At 39.5% G+C, this 16,475-nt stretch overlaps 1 protein-coding gene across 3 annotated transcripts in view; it reads left to right on the top strand.

Annotated features, from left to right (window-relative positions):
• Positions 1-16,475, top strand: part of SLIT2 (slit guidance ligand 2) — a gene marked incomplete at both ends in the record, with an annotated part of 302,355 nt that overhangs the window by 273,007 nt on the left and 12,873 nt on the right. For all 3 annotated transcript variants that reach the window (XM_084234111.1, XM_084234110.1, XM_084234109.1), the window contains 3 exons: positions 9,202-9,295; positions 14,218-14,355; positions 15,074-15,314. In XM_084234111.1, coding sequence (XP_084090237.1) covers positions 9,202-9,295; positions 14,218-14,355; positions 15,074-15,314 — 473 coding nt within the window. The remainder of the gene's footprint in view (positions 1-9,201; positions 9,296-14,217; positions 14,356-15,073; positions 15,315-16,475) is intronic.

Genomic DNA, 16,475 nt, shown 5'->3' with positions numbered 1-16,475 from the left:
TCAGGAATTCAACCAGACTTCCTCCCTCCTTACAAGTATATTTGAAAATGTCACAACAGATTAAGTTTAACACTGGAATTCTGGTCCAGTTATTCAGATTGCTGTCATCAGTTCCCTTTCCATTACTATCAATATTAATGATCCTTTCCTATTAAAAAAAAATACTTTTTTTAAAAAAATACTTTTGCATCATTTATGAAGCCCCAGAATCCTCCTCACTCCTTTCATGAATGCAGGACTCAGATTTTTTTTTTCTGTTTCAGAGAAAAAAATATTAATCTAATTTCATTAGCAGAAGCCACAGTTAAATATTCTAGCAATGCCATGTACTTATATCGAAAATTATTTTTGTTATAGATAGACCTGCCCAACCTAAATTTAAAAGACTAATTTTTCTGAAAAATTAAAGGTACATATTAATTCAAATCTACTCGTATTCCTATGGCTCCATTCACGTAATACAATGAATATTTTTTAAGAATATTTTTATTTATTTTATTATTTGATTTTTATTTACAACAACTGGTGGGGGTGGGGTAGGGGAGGTGAGAGGATTTACCAGACAGAGTAAGAGTAGGGAGCAGAACAGGCAGATCTACTGAAATACACTACTGAGGGGAGTAGCTGGTAAAACAGGAGAAGTCTGCTTTGCCATATGGGTTAGCTCCCTGGCTGGAGATGGAACTCACTTGCAGTGACTGGCCATAGCTTGATAGTGCTGAGACTTAATTAACCCTTATACCACCGGGGAGGCCCAAATGAATAATTTCAAACAGAGTTATTTGAAACAGAAAATTCTAGAACTATTAATCCAGGGGCAAATCCCCCTCTTTTCTGTTAAGCTGACTTTGAGAACTGAATAAGTCTAGATGAGGCATGCCAATGTCCTTGTTTCTTGGTAGATAGAGGTCAATTAATCATCCATTCAATGACTTCAGACATTCCCTCTTTCTGATTAACACAGTTTACATAGAGAACAAATCTCTTTAGGGTAGAAATGAATGTGGGGACTGTGTTTTCAATAATAAACAAAAGTAATAATAAGTCATTCCAACAGTTTCTAAGTCAGGATTCTGCCATAATCTAGTCACTAACGGAAAGGTAGGCGTTCATCATCATCTTTGTGTAAGTTGTCTAGATCATAATTCAACAGGGTAAGGATCTTGTCATTCTCCTCCTTTATTCATTTGCTGAGCCCAGCTCAACATATAGTTCTCCAAAAATATTTTCCCAATATAATGAAAATTATTAAAGTAGCTTTTAATTTTAGTCCAATAAAAAATTGTCACACCAGAATGCATGTAACTGAATCCTGTTATAAGTTGTCCACTTCCTTTTCTACTATTCTTGTTAGTTTCAGGAAACATTGATTGTTAAATCCCATGGACTGTATGACATGTCCATTAGTCACTGATTTGCCAGAAAATCACTACAGTTAAGTGTTCTCAACGGTGCCGTATGTTAATCCAGCATTTCTAAAGAACAATCTTAAGAAGCTGACTGTGTGTGCAGAAAATTTAAATGATAGAAATGACAAGATTCAAGTATCCTCCACTTAGGAGTTTTGATCCTTTAAGTCAATAATACAAGACTTTCAGGACTGTAATATTTATATTTCCAGTCCAAGACAATCTTCAAATTTATTATAAAGTTGATAAAACAAGGCATTAGACTCTCTCCTCTCTAAGACCTCTTCTTAACCTGGTTACCTCATACAGACCCTCCCTCTCAATATAGCAACATTCTGAGGTGCTGACCAATTTGAACATTTTTTTCTCAGGGAGCACACAATTCAACCCTTAATACCATACCACTGCATTTATAGCTCTTGCTCTTTGCACTAGAAAGCCTGATCTTCCTTCTTTCAATTTCAAAACCTCATTTTGCAGATGAAAACATGGGCTTAGAACAATAAAATGGGTCACTTCTCTGTGACCAGTCTGCTGTTTCACATTGAATAAAACAGTAGTTCATTCTTCTCATGCCTTTGTTACCTTAACATCATCATGAAAGGAGGGTCTTCACTGTCTGGGTACCCCATTCTGCACACCATAGCTGTTAACATCAACTCCCCTTAGGGACGAGCCAAGGATCAATTGGTCCAAGACAAGCAAGATTCACATGCTTTGCAGAGATCTTCTGGCCTCAGCAGCAGCTAAGGTCTCTCATATTCTGCTATGCTGTGTTCAGGTTCAGCCCTTGGCTCTTTGGAAGCCCAGAGACCATGATCAGGGACATTCCTTCCCTTGTCGCAGAAGCTCAGACACGTGAAAGAAAACTCCAGACAAAAGAGAGTACATCCACATGGAATGACAAAAGAGAGAAGAGACACATGAGAACAACAATAAAAAAAGAAAAAGAATGGCATCTTAAAAGTTTCATTCCCTACACGAAACCTGCACAAAAATAGAATTTACCACCCGTATTCATATGCTGGCGCTACTCTAACAAAGCACCCCACACAGGGTGTCTTAAACTACAGAAATTTATTGTCTTGAGGTTCTGAAGGCTGGAAGTCTGAGGTCAAGGTGTCAGCGGTGTTGTTTCCTTGGGGGATCTGAGGGAAATATCTTGTAATCTTCTCTTTGGCCTATAATTAGCCATGGTGTCCTTGAATTTCTTCATGCTGTCTTCCCTCTATGCCAGATTTCTTTTTATATAAGGACAGCAGCCATAACGGAATAGGACCCACAATAAAGACCTCTTCTTAACCTGGTTACCTCATACAGACTCTCCCTCTCAATATAGCAACATTCTGAGGTGCTGACCAATTCGAACATTTTTTTTCTCAGGGAGCACACAATTCCACCCTTAATACCATGCCACTGCATTTAAAACTCTTGATCTTTGCACTAGAAAGCCTGGTCTTCCTTCAGCATTCTTTGTGTCACTGGTAGATACTTCCAAATACACATACCAGAAACCTAAAACCCCACACAACTCCCATACTCCCCCTACTCCCACCAATCCATCACATAGTCCTATCTATTTTGCCTCCTAAGCATCCCTCCACGCCCTTTGTATCTCCTGCACCTCATCACCTGAGTGCAAGCGAAGTCATCTCTCATTTCCAGGTGTACCTGCCCTGCTGTCATCCATCTTCCATGGAAGGCAGAATGTTCTCAAAGTGCAGATGTCATCTTCCAGTGTAAACCCTTCAATGTCATCCATTCTCATAGAACACAGACACTGTACTACTTGGGCCCTGCCAACCTCGATGGCCTTCTTGGCACCATTTTCTCTTGGGCACACTCCCAGCTCCAGAGTGCATGTTCTCATAGCTGCCTCTGGCATAGAGCACCACCATTGCTTCATCCTCTTCATCCTCACATCCAACTCTCACCAGGCAGAAATGCCACCTTCACACTCAGTTCCCTTTCTAGAGCACCAGGAAAATTTTTTGCTTAACAGTCATCAGAGGCAGTTTTTTGTTAGTAAATATTAATCTTTTTCCTTCTCCTTTTATGTATGAACCCCATGTTAATAAGGATATCATTTTTTTGTTGTTTACAGTTATACTCATAGCATTAACACAGATTTTCATACATAGTTGGCACTCAGAATAGATGGTGATAGTAAGAATCTGAAAAAAAAAAAAAAACTATAACCAGATCCCTCTAGGTATCGTGAAAGAAGTTTGTAAAATAATTCTAAAACTCTTTCAGTAAACCTAGTAATAAGAAATGTAAACTTAGGATACTTGAAGAAAGGTGACTTAAGATGCTTAAAGGAAGTACAAAAAGGTAGAAGGATAGGCTCCTTATGTTTAAGAAAGAAGGGGTATTAAAATCAGCTAACTTCATGGATGTGAAATGAAGCAAGAGTCAAAGCCAACCCCAGGTACAGTTTCCCATAATTACCCCCAAATGCATTAAAGTTCCTGCCTCTTGCAGTGATAGTTACATTATGGACACCTCATGGCTCTAGGCATAGGCTGATGCTTTGATTTTACTAGTGGATGGAGTAACAAACGTTTCTACAGCTAAGCATGGTGCTCCCTCTGGAAACTTGCCATCTGCATTATCCATCTCTTTAGAAGTATTTTCATTATTGTTCATGACTTTTTAGAACCATAGTTGACCTGGCACATCTTCAATTTCAAAACCTCATTTTACAGATGAAAACATGGACCTAGAACAATAAAATGGCTCACTTCTCTGTGACCATTCTGCTGTTTTATATTGAATAAATTACACAAGACCATTCCAAGTTATAACCCAGTGGCCCAAATGTGCTGTCAGTCAGAAAGAGTAGTTTTTCCCTAGGATCTCCCCATGCTTGTTCACTCTTCATATCCAACAGAACGTTAACTTTGATGAGCCACCTTTACAGCTCCATCTTAGACATGACCTAAGATTTACCACCCAAACCAGAACATCCATGTGAGTGCCTAAGGACACTATTGGCAGTTACCTTGGTGCAAAAGTGTTAATAAGCCAGAGCCAGCCAGGAAGTGTGTTTCCATTACCACTACCTCATATTCTTCAGAAAAACCATGTTTACAAATGTTCAGTAAGTAACAAACTTTATCTACTCCTCCAGAGTGGACTTCGAGGAACCCCAGTCTTTTAGGAGGTAGCCATCACTCTTGCCTCCTTTGATTAAAGCTTATGCTGGTATAACTAGAACAGAGCCATTTCCAGCCCCACTCTCTGCTACAGCTGCCCAACAAACACAATCAGGAAGAGGGGTCAAAGAAAGTGGACCTCACTTTTCTTGCAAAAACGCCACCTCCGTTTAGGTCTTGTGTTACTTTTCCTTCACAAGTTAGTGTTTCGTGCATGAATCTCGTGTTCTATAGAAGAAGCAATAAATTCCCATCTTGACCACTTTGTGTGTGTGCCACACACGTACACCCACAGACAGCCACACACACCCACACACACACAAACATATAGACCCACACTCTTTAATTTCTCATGAACAGAAAGCTGAAAACTAGAACCATGAGTGAAATTAGTTTGCTGGTTTGATCAAAAGGATAGTCACAAATACCAGGCAACCATTGTGTTCACTGCTTTTGCTTTGTCTTTAGGGACTTTGAGAAGTATCACACTGAAAGCCAATAAATAGGATTTCCTGCAACTTAGTGCAGTGGGTTAGAAACAGATTATGGAGTCGAGGTGTGGGTAGACACCTCTCTCTTGAGGAGTTCGTGAAATTTAATCTCTGTTTAACCACATTGCCCTTACTCACTCCAATGGGCTGATTAATTTTCCTGGTGCCAAGTCAAACATACAGACCTGCCTAGAGGGTAGCAGATGGGAACTGTTGACAATGTGCAGTAGAATGAAGGGCTCTCCTACTTTCCTTTCTGTCAGCCCCTCCTTTATCATCTCGGGAATGCAGGATGATCCAAAAGCAAATTCGGTTATTTTCCATTATATTTCTTTGATATTTTTCCCCACTAACTCTGTACTGGCTCTGAGTACACATATACCAAAAATGAAAATCAAAAGAAAATTTCATAATGTCCTCTCAATGCAATGAGGTTGGGGAAAAATAGTTTAATAGTTTAATAGTTACTGAATGTATATGAGTATTGGTTGATTTTAATCCCATTCTTCCTGGAAAACCAATGCAGCTTGCAGATATTCAGTCTTCTTTTACCAGTTAAGAAGTAGATATAAAGCATGGGCCATGCTATGCTCCCCATTTTCTACCAAACCCCTAAATCTTCCGCAGTGGGATATGATTTGAGACTTAAAAGCTACTCCCTCCACCCCAATATATCATAATCCAATATAGTTAGAAGAAATTTAAAAAATACTCCAATGAAAACATTTTAATATTTATTCTGGGAAATTTTAATGTAATGTCTAAAGGGCAGAAACATAAGCTATTTTAGTATTAATTATGAGTAATTATTAAGCAGTGATAAAACAAAAAAAATGTTTAAAGACTGAAGGAATGTCCAAGTTTAATTCACGTCAACAAGATAGAATTCTTAAAAAGCATCAATCATTCCTTCAATAACTATTACTTTACTATGTCAGTCACCATAGAATACTCTAGAAAGCTATCAAGTCAAGCATGCCAAGGATGGTGTTCTCAGTGATCTCAGTCAAAGATGGGATGAGACAAAGTCAGCAGAATCCAGTGCGTGCAAAGCACCACCGCCCTACAGCTTACCTATAGGGTGTCTGCCAGGGCTATTAAGTGATTCTATAGTTTTACCTCGTTTAAAACTATCTGGCAAAGTCTTAACATATAGTAATTACTGTATAAATACTTATTAAGTAATAAATTATTAATATATGTGTCATAAGACAGGCTCAAGCAAACATGGCATGTAAATGTTGGAAGGTTGGAAAAAATCTAAGGCTATTTCATTAAGAAGGGGTGATGGAATGGGAAAATGGACAACAGAACTTATTAAAGATATTAAACAGGAAAAAAATAAACACTGTTAGTCCAGGCATGGACTTCAGATAAATTCACAAAGTAGTGAGTAGGTACAGATGACAAGTCCATAGGGTAGAAAATGAGGCTTTAATAATGATGAGCTAGGTAGTAACAGGATGCACAAAATGCTTTTGTAATATTTGTTAATATAATGTTTGGGAATAGTTCCGGAAGAATTTTTTTTATTAAAGAAACATTGGTTTGCATCATTGTGTTTTAGAAGTATAAACCCCCCCCTTTAAAAAATAAAGTAATAAACCAATTTTACCAATGTTATGCACAATATTTAGCAAGGATTAATATTTCTGCTATGCTAGTCTTAAAAGAGATTCCTTATAACAGAAAGAATATTTGAAAATGATGTAGTTTTTAAAATTTAAATTGCCGTTCTTAGTCTAAGCTGTTGGTAAAAGATTTGGCAGTCTGGTTAGCCAACATTTACCCTCTTCTTTTTAATTCCTTTCCATATCATGTTTATAAAGAAATGCCTGGTTGAGAGTAAAGGGTCTACTCTGTTTTCTTCTCTTAAACATGGAATTCTCTATATTCTGTCTCTAGCTTAGACTTTCTTTGCCAGTATTTGGAAGCTGATTGAGGGCAGAGTCTTATTATATCCATCCTTGAAGTCCCAGACCTAGCACAGCACTGTATAATAAATCCATATGAACTCTGACTTAGCTGAACTCAATTTGATTGGGTATGGTTGGTTTGGATTGGATCAAAGTGAATAAAAAGTGAAACATTTTTCCTTATCATTTTTAAAATAATTTCTTATTTGAGTATAAAGTGAAAAATACGTAGAATGACACTCATTACAGATTTCAAATGGTCCTTCTCTATCAGCAATTTTTACAAACTGCATTGGATATAGAATACTATTAATAGCTTATATCCAAGCAGATAGACCTGATTAGAAAACTGAAAATGATTTCAACCTGGCAGGCTGAAAAATTCTAATGAATAAATTCCATCAAAATGTATGGCCAAAGGTAACACTAATTGAAAATGAAAAGCTTTAAATAAACCCTGTTTAAAAATAGCTCATATATATATATTGTTAAAAACTTTTTATATCACAGATTTAGAGATAAAGAAAAAATTAAAAGTCTAGAAGAAATATCTGAGACTTTCTGTGTAATTATTTCACTTTAAAAGGCAGGGAAAAAAATCTATCTTATCATACACCAAATAAACGCGGCAACTAGATGAGTGCATTTGTATATTTGCATCAAAGAAGAAGGTCCTTGAAGTGTAAATGACTCCATTTTAATTGTCAAGCAGCTATTTCTACAGAATTAACAAAAGTACTACCGTAGGACAGTCTTGTGAGAGAGGCCATTGCTACAAACTCCTTATTTTTGAACCAGTGCTGCTTAAATCTACCCACTTTAAACAAATAAAAGTTCTACTAATTTCTTAGAAATTAACAGCAGCCTGACCTAAGAAAGCTCAGGAGATAGCACCAGAAGATAAGGCTATCCAAGTGGAATTGCTGAAAGTCGAACAAAAGATAAAGGCACAGAAAGATAAAGAGAAAGCAGCATATGCAAAAATGTTTGCTTAATAAGGAATGCAGTTTGCCTGAATACATACATTGATTGTATAAAGTCAGTAAGAAAACTTAAGGAATGTTATCTATTATACATGATCCCTAATGTATTGACACTTCAGTTCTCCATCATTTACACTTCAAGAATACTGGTAAGGGTTCACTCTTAATAAAACAGTGCTATAAAATGCAAAAAAAAAAAAAAAAAGAAAGAAATTAACAGCAGCCTATAGACATGTAACTTTATTCATCCATCTATTGCTTATAAAATAACTATGTAATTTAGAAGGTAGAAAAGAAGAAACTTTATTTTATATCATTCCAGCAGCACCTAAATATTTAAGGAAGTCTTCTCCCTAAAATGATAATCATCTGAAAACAAAATATAACCAGGCTATTTATATCTGAAGAAATTTCCTAAGACATTGTCAGCCTTGCCGTTTAGCAGTGTCTAGAATATTTGTGGCTATACTCATTGATTGACAAACAGTTTTGCTTTATGAGCTAGCTCATACTCAGCAAAAGTGTCTTCTATCTGGACTGATTCTCTTACTGGTTTTTGATTTCTCTCTGGTTGAATGTAGCTAAAGCATAGTTCATTGACTTCTTGTAATGCTCAAAGCAGTGGGGAAAAAGAAAACAACAGTGAAGTCTTCTTGACTTACAAAAACATTTGAGACTGAGAGGTTGAGGATTTTTTTTTCAAATCTAAAACAAGCAAAAGAAGCAGTCAGACATAACAGGGGTATACCAGTTGATTTCATGTATGTTAATCACAGGCATGACCCCCTATGGTGCTCTCCATAGTCATCACCCTTGGAGTAAGGCCTTTGGGTGCTGGGAGATAGTGTGTTTGTAGACAGAGCTGCTGGCTGCATGAATAAGTTCAATTTGTAAATATTCATTCACTATTCCTTTATCCTCTCAGTAAGCATTATACCTCAATAAAAAGTCCAAAATCAACTAAAACAATAGAAATGTAAAATATTTGGATTTCCTTTTGTTGATTCCAGTAGCATTTTCTTGAACTATCAGGCACCCAGTATTCACACGTCACAATGGCTGCATGGCCTCAGCCCTAAGACAACCTGGCAGCAGAACCAGCACTTTGGATCCTCTGCTTCCATGTCTTGGGTGGCTTTAGTATCCTATCACAAGCTGCGCTCACCTCTGAGGCCCACATGCGGCCTGCCGGAGGGACGCCTGTGAGCCCTTTCCGCTGACTAACTCCATTTGCCATGTTCCAGGGGAGTTGTGTGAGGAGAAGCTGGACTTCTGTGCCCAGGACCTGAACCCCTGCCAGCACGACTCCAAGTGCATCCTGACACCAAAGGGCTTCAAGTAAGTCAGAGTCCCCTGGGGACTCACAGTGTGGGAATGGGCCTCTCCTTTAAAAACACCTTGTCTCCACCTTCCTCTCCAGACCTGTCTTCACATCCTTGCTCAGGAAGACAGGAACAGACTGTCTGTGGTCATTTTATGAATGTTCACATACAGCACGGGCCTTTGAGTGGTACACTGAGAAGAATAAAAGGGGGTGTCTCCTTTTGCTCCATTTATGACGTAAAGTAGCCCCTAACTTTGTTACTCAAATTTATTTGAAAGCCAAACAAATGTGTCCTAGTTGCTAGCTGCTTTTATTATCTGCAGCTAAGTCCAAGTCAAAATAGGGAATCTAAGTGAATAAAACTAAGAACGTGATGCCCTATTGCAGGACATTAGCCAAGGCAAGGTGGACCGAGTGGCCCTATAGTCATGTCCCCGGGCCCGGGACTTGTCAAGGTTTATGTGTCTGTGGCCTCCGTGTGATTATTAGTAGTGCCCCTTGAGTGTCTTGTTTGGAATGAGAAAGCATCACTTCGGTTGGGGGCTCCCTCCAGGGAACTCAGACCTTCGAAATCATTTCTTTTTCCTCTGCAGCCATCTTCCTGAGGTGCGCTTGGCATCCTATTCCATAACTTTTTTGCTGCCATCCTGAGGTTTGTTGAGGGTCTGCCAACAGCAACTTCTGAGAGTTGGCAGTAGTTTAGGGCCCTCTGTTTCAAAGTCTTCATCATAAGCATCAGGAAACCCAGGCCTAGAGAGGTCGAACGTGGGTCCAGAGACCTCCAGGTTGGAGGAGCTGGAGCTGGAACTGCGTGGAGCTGGAGCTGCGTTTTGCACTTCTCAGTTGGGTGATTTTCAGATGCAGGCCACCTCTAGCACTTTTTGTCATTTCTTAACATTAGTTGATTTCTTATATTGATGCAAGCTCAAGAATGACATGTGCAGATTCAGGGCTTGGCTGTGTTTGCATGAAACCAATAGCAAGTAGCATTATTTGTTCCTTTGCCTCCTATTTGTCATGTACCTGTCCTGAGCCAGGGCCAGTGGTGATCCTATTCCCACACTGTAGGGGCAGGAAGGCACAGAGCAGGATCTCTGTGATGCAGGCAGACGGGTAAAGGGGAGTCCTGGAACCCTTGGTCGCTTTTTCAGGCTATTATTGAGGTTTTTACACCATTTGTAGTGCGGCACCCAGATGCACAGCAAGCAGAGGGCCAGGAGCTGGTGAATCTTCACTCTTTCTGGGTGCTCTAGCGTTCTCTCATGGGCTCTGTTCTCCTCTGCTGCTTCTACTGGTTCTGCTCTTATTCTTGTTCTGCTGGCGGACATCCCTGGGACACCGCCCTTATAAGCCCAGTCTCTCAGTCCAGGTACACCCGCTTATGCATGCCCACACCCTACTCCAGGTGCCCACCATCCAGCATGCATGTAGGACCACAGAGATATATCATTAATGGTAATGGCAGGAAGGCAGAAAATCCTGATAATTTTTGCTTACCCTACACTCATGCTTCTGTAGTGTTTTGTAGCTACTCGCTTTCACATACTTCATCTTCTCAATGATATGATGCCAATTTAGCCCCATAATATTCAGAGAATTAAAAATTACTCTGGTCAGGAAGGGAGGCAGGGCCAGTATCATGTCCCCCCTGCCTTTCAAATACGAATCTGAATTAAATGCTTATCCTCAAGTTTTCTTTAGAGAAATTTTAAAATTTGATTTGGTTTAAAATTCATCATTTGAGAGTATACAGACACACTGGTATTATAGGCTTGGCAATCATACAAACTTGAAGGTATTCTTAGTCATCACCTGCTGATCCCACTTGATGCATCATTGAAAAGGAAAATAATTTTTGGTTCTATTTTTCATTCTATTTTAATTTACAACCCTGCACAGAAATAGAAAAAAAAATCCACAGTCATATTAAAAGCTTTATTTTATATAGCATTCTGCATTGCACTTGCTCCTCCTGTGTGTAAATTATTTCAAGTCCTAATGTGATTTGGCCACAATTGAATTTAGCAAACCGAAAGTGCATCACTTACATAACAAATATTTTCATTTCTCAGCGGAATTACCTTGAAGAGCAAGAACTGCTTATCTGCTGTTCAGGTTACACAGGGCTTACTGCATTGTAATTATAAGATAAAGTAGTAGTAAAACTTCATAGAAACCATTCTAAAATAAGGGAGTTCATCTTCCAGAAACCAGCCTAATTCAGTATCTTGCATTGCTGTCCGTTAGAGTGCAAGCAATTAAATGTTGTTGCGTGGCTTTTCGGCTGATTTGGGAATTCATTGTTTTCAGCGATCATTTGTGAACTTCTTTTACAACTGTGTGTAGTTCAGCAGAAAACAGGTTAAGTTGTTGTGTGTGCTGTTCCTCCCATTTTAGAAAGATTTGCACGTTGATGGAAAGGAAGTCGCAAAAAGCAAATGGACATATAAACCAAAACTGTAGGAAGCTGCTCTTGACAAATGTTGCTTGAGCCAGTTGTACTGTTGCTTCAGCTTCATTTTCTTATTACTCACAGAGCTGGTTTGACTTCCCTTCCGTTACTATATTCCTCATAAATCTCCTAAATTGCTTCGAGATCTTTTTAAACCGTGATATGCGATAAACAGTATTTTCCAGCATGCATCTTACTTAGTCAGCTTTTGGGCTTCTAAACCATATGTTTTATACTCTTTGCTTTCTCTCCCACTCCTTGACCAGCAATCGAGTTGAGGGAGTGTTATAGGTTTGTTGATCATACAAACTTTAAGGAATTCTTAAATAATTTCTTCCTGTTTGGAAACTCAGTCTGCAGAGCAAAAGAAAGACAAAGTGCTGGTCGTAATATGACTTCAAGTTCTAATGGACTTGAGAAAGCAGTCTTTGTCGAGAAGGAAATAAGAAATAGCTCTCAGACGACGGCTGTCATGATTGTGTGCTCCTCTTATCTCGGCTTTGATTTCTTTTCTCAGATAAATAATTCAGTGTTTCAAAGCATGTCTCCTTTCTTTTAATGCTCAGCACTTCCCAGCTCTGCGCATAGCAACATGGATGGAACAGCCCTTCCCAGGCCTTGTCTGTCCAGCTGATAGCATAGATGGCCGCTTAGGATCCATTTAACTCAGACTTGTTTGTATGGTTATGACTTGGCATTAAAACCACTTGCTGTGGAACAAACATGCATCTGCCATAAACTTCGTTTATTTCTTAATTTACACATGGAGCTGCTTGTTCCCCTTAAAAATAATGCACTCCCATTTATTTTATTGCATCTGCTCGCCAGTAGCTCTTAAATCCAGATTTTGCGTTTTCAGATAAAACCCTTCCCTTTCAGTAATGTCCATGTTCACCTGGGTGTCTTAGATGATCCCCATTCACTTAAATCCTAATGGCTTTGAAATTGGAAAGTGGATAATTAGTAAATACTAAACCAGGAAGATAATTGAGAAATATCTGCCATGTATTGATTATGCATTCTGTTAAACACTGTACATAGTGTTTTTATTTCATCTTTCAACCCAGGAGATGGAAATTATTATGTTCTTGTTACAGAGGAGGAAGCAAACAGGATTCATGTTCATCAGGATTATGCACACTTGAGATGAACCCGGGATACACAGGCAGTTCTAACTGCAAAAGCCAAACTAGTTGTCTGATTTATTTCTTTTTTAAAGCCAGTGGACCTTTTCTTAAATCTAAAATAGAAACAATCATGGAAGCTCGGTGTGTAAAACTAATAAATCACAGCAGCAAAGTATTGGGGAGGTGGAGGGCAGAGGGAAGCTGCCTGAAGCCCCCTCCTGCTCTAAGGCTCTATCTACAGGGGTCCACAATCTCTTGTGGCTGCACAAAGCACAGTTTGCAAACCACCACAGGCGCCACCCTGCTTGGCCTGGGGCATCATAACTGGAGAAGCCAGTGGTCAGCCCTGCAGAAGGACAGGTTTAAAAAGAAGCCCCGAGGAGCCCGCTCTCTGACAGCACCGTGCAGGGGTCAGATTCAGACTCTCGTCAGATGGGATTCAGTCCCTGGGAGTAACTCTCACAAGCTAAGTGTCCTTGGGTGAAATTTGCAGCTATTTTGTCCCATAGTGTCCTCGCCCACAGAGTGGGGCTAAGGGGATCTCCAATGGCACAGGCTTTTGGGAGAGTCCATGAGCACAGGCTTTTGGGATAGTCACCCTGAGTTCTTCCCTTTCAATGCCCCTGTGGCCCCCTCCTGCCCACACAGCACCAGACAGACAGACTGAAAAGCTACCTGGAAGTTCAGCCTCTGGAATTTTTTATCAGGTTCCCTACCCCACCTTGTAAGAGCTGCCCTGTTCTGCTGTATTGATTATCTGGATTCCTTGCGAGTTAGATGTTAACATATTTGTTACCATGTTAAGATATTTATTTTTCATAAAATTCTGTTTTATGAAATGGAATCTCATAAAATTCTGTCATACTTTCTTTGAAAGTTTAAAAAAGTTATTTCCTACCAAAAAAAAAGCTTCACAATCTTCATAAGTTTTATAACAGAGCATTGTTATCATTTCAGTGGCTCAAATGACATAGAGGAGAAAAGCATAAGCAACTAAACTGTAGAAGGAAAAAAGGGTGAGGAAAGCAGGAAAAGAATGGAAGGAAGGAGAAAAGAAAGGGGTTAGAACAAACAGAAGAAGAAATAAAAGGAAAAAAGTGCAATTTTCTATTCTTATTTGGCTTATGGATACTCATGTCATCTAAGGTAAACAGCAGTCCCTGGGGCGTCACCGTGAGAAGCCTGGACTACTTTCAGAGCAGGGCCGTTTTCTAGACACCATTCCTTGGGGGGCTCCCTGAGCCTGCTCTAAATAGGTCCTTTAAAAGATGGTGCCACTTTGTTTCTAGATGATAAGCAGCCATTTTATTTATCCTTGTTAAGTTGGGTTTGGAACTTTACCTGCTTGCTCACACAGGTGTGACTGCACACCTGGATACATCGGCGAGCACTGCGACATTGATTTCGATGACTGCCAAGATAACAAGTGTAAAAACGGAGCCCACTGCACCGACGCCGTCAATGGCTACACGTGCACCTGCCCCGAGGGTTACAGGTGGGTGGAAGCACGTATCTGTATTTGGAGTTCGGTCTTTTTTAAAAATTTATTTTTATTTTTTACTTATATTATTGTTCATTTTGTACAGTAATCAGTTACTCCCCTGAGGTGTTTCCCCCATAGTTCTCCCACCACGATGTCACCTATGACCCATCAGCATATTCCCTTATGCTCTTCTCTCCTCTGTTATGACACCCTTCCCTTGCTGGATGCCTCAGATCTATGGTCAGCTTGCAAGTTTTGTTTTTTCTTGACCTTTCGTTTGGTTTCTCTATATTCCACATATAAGTGAAACCATCTGATATTTATATGTTTCCTTGTGGCTTATTTTGGCTAGAATAATAACTTCAGCTCCATCCATGTGGCCACAAATGGCATGGATTTCTCTTTTTGATCGCTGTGTAGTATTCCACTGTGTATATGTACTAGACTACTGTCTCACACCATACACAAAAATCAACTCAAAATGGATAAAAGACTTGAATATAAGACCTGACACCATGTAATATATAAAAGAGAACATGAGCAAAAGACTCCAGGACATCAACCTCAGAAATGTTTTTGAAGATTCATCTCCAGAAGCAAAGAAAACAAAGGCCAAGACAAACAGCTGGAACCACATCACACTAAAAAGCTCTGCACAGCAAAATGGAACTAAGATCTTACATCACTCAACTCACAATAATCAGTGTATTTTTTCCTGTTTGTTCTTCAGTGGCTTGTTCTGTGAGTTCTCTCCGCCCATGGTCCTCCCTCGTACCAGCCCCTGTGATCATTTTGATTGTCAGAATGGAGCTCAGTGCATCATCCGGATAAACGAGCCAATATGCCAGTGTTTGCCTGGCTACCAGGGAGAGAAGTGTGAAAAATTGGTCAGTGTGAACTTTGTCAACAAAGAGTCTTATCTTCAAATCCCTTCAGCCAAAGTTCGGCCCCAAACCAATATCACCCTTCAGGTAAGGTTTCCCTCACTAGCAAGAACTGACCTGGTTTTATGTCAATTAAACTTTGAAGTATAAGCAGCTCTGGTAGTTTGTAAGTGGTACTGTTTCTAAAATACAGAGTGACAGGCCTTATAGTCCAATACAGAAAATACTACTGTGTGAAAAGCTTCAGATATTCTTCTAATATCTGTGTTTTTCAAAATTATAGGGGATGTAAGTATTTTTTTTTTCACTGCTTGGTGAAAAACACACACAGCAACAAGATAGCTTTCTGCTTTGTGCTAACATAAAAGCACTTTATTCATTTATTTTTATGCTCTATGGTTCAGACTGTGCACAAGGGGAGGCCTTTCTTAGGAATCCTGCAGGGGAGAAGAGCAAGGTGAGACAGAACACACCTGGGCCACACATGCAGCCAGTGCCTTTTAGCTCATTTAAGAATTGGAATGAAATAAATAAACTCAAGCTTCATTGTATGTCCTCTGAGTAAGTCACTGTGTACCCATGTGCAGGCCATTCAGACCCTGAGGGAAGAGATTACGCTAGATTGAGGGGACAGCTTTAGTGTACATGAGACAAATTGGGGCTGCATATTTATTTCACCTGGTGAAAAAGATATTTTAATATGTTTGGAATTCAAATGACTTCAGCCAACATCCTGTAGACCCTTATTTGGTTTAACCTGACCCACCAGTGAGGCTGGGAATTCTTTAGAAATATGGGTGAGAGATCCCAGAAGACAGGCAAGTCTTCTCTAAAAAGCCTGTCTCCTGACCTTGCAGCTTTTGCCACATTGGATTGTTTGGGGGAGTAACCAGTGGTAGCTGGCCTTAAGTCCTAACTTTTACTAACTGTCCTTCAAAAGCCCAAAAACATCAGAAATTTCCCTCTGTACATGCCACAATAATAAATTATTTGTTTTCTATATGGACTGAACATCAGTCTTCCTCAATGTAGTCAATTTTGCATGTGCCATCGATAAAATCGCTAACAGAAGCAAAAAGAGCAGGTACCTGCACGTATCCAGCAAAGCCAGTCCTTTGCACACCCTGTGGGGTTACACCAATATTCTTTAGTGTTCTTTTCAAAGTTCCTTGTGAGTGTATTGCAGCAGCATAGCTTAGGAGCAGGTCACCTTTCCACTAATGACAACATGCATTAGTATTTTCCTGT

The sequence above is a fragment of the Talpa europaea genome, assembly GCF_964194135.1.
Source record: "Talpa europaea genome assembly, chromosome: 5".
In the NCBI taxonomy this organism is placed as follows: domain Eukaryota; kingdom Metazoa; phylum Chordata; class Mammalia; order Eulipotyphla; family Talpidae; genus Talpa; species Talpa europaea.
Note: the sequence above shows the minus strand (reverse complement) of the source record. Positions and strands in the feature narration are given on the sequence as shown.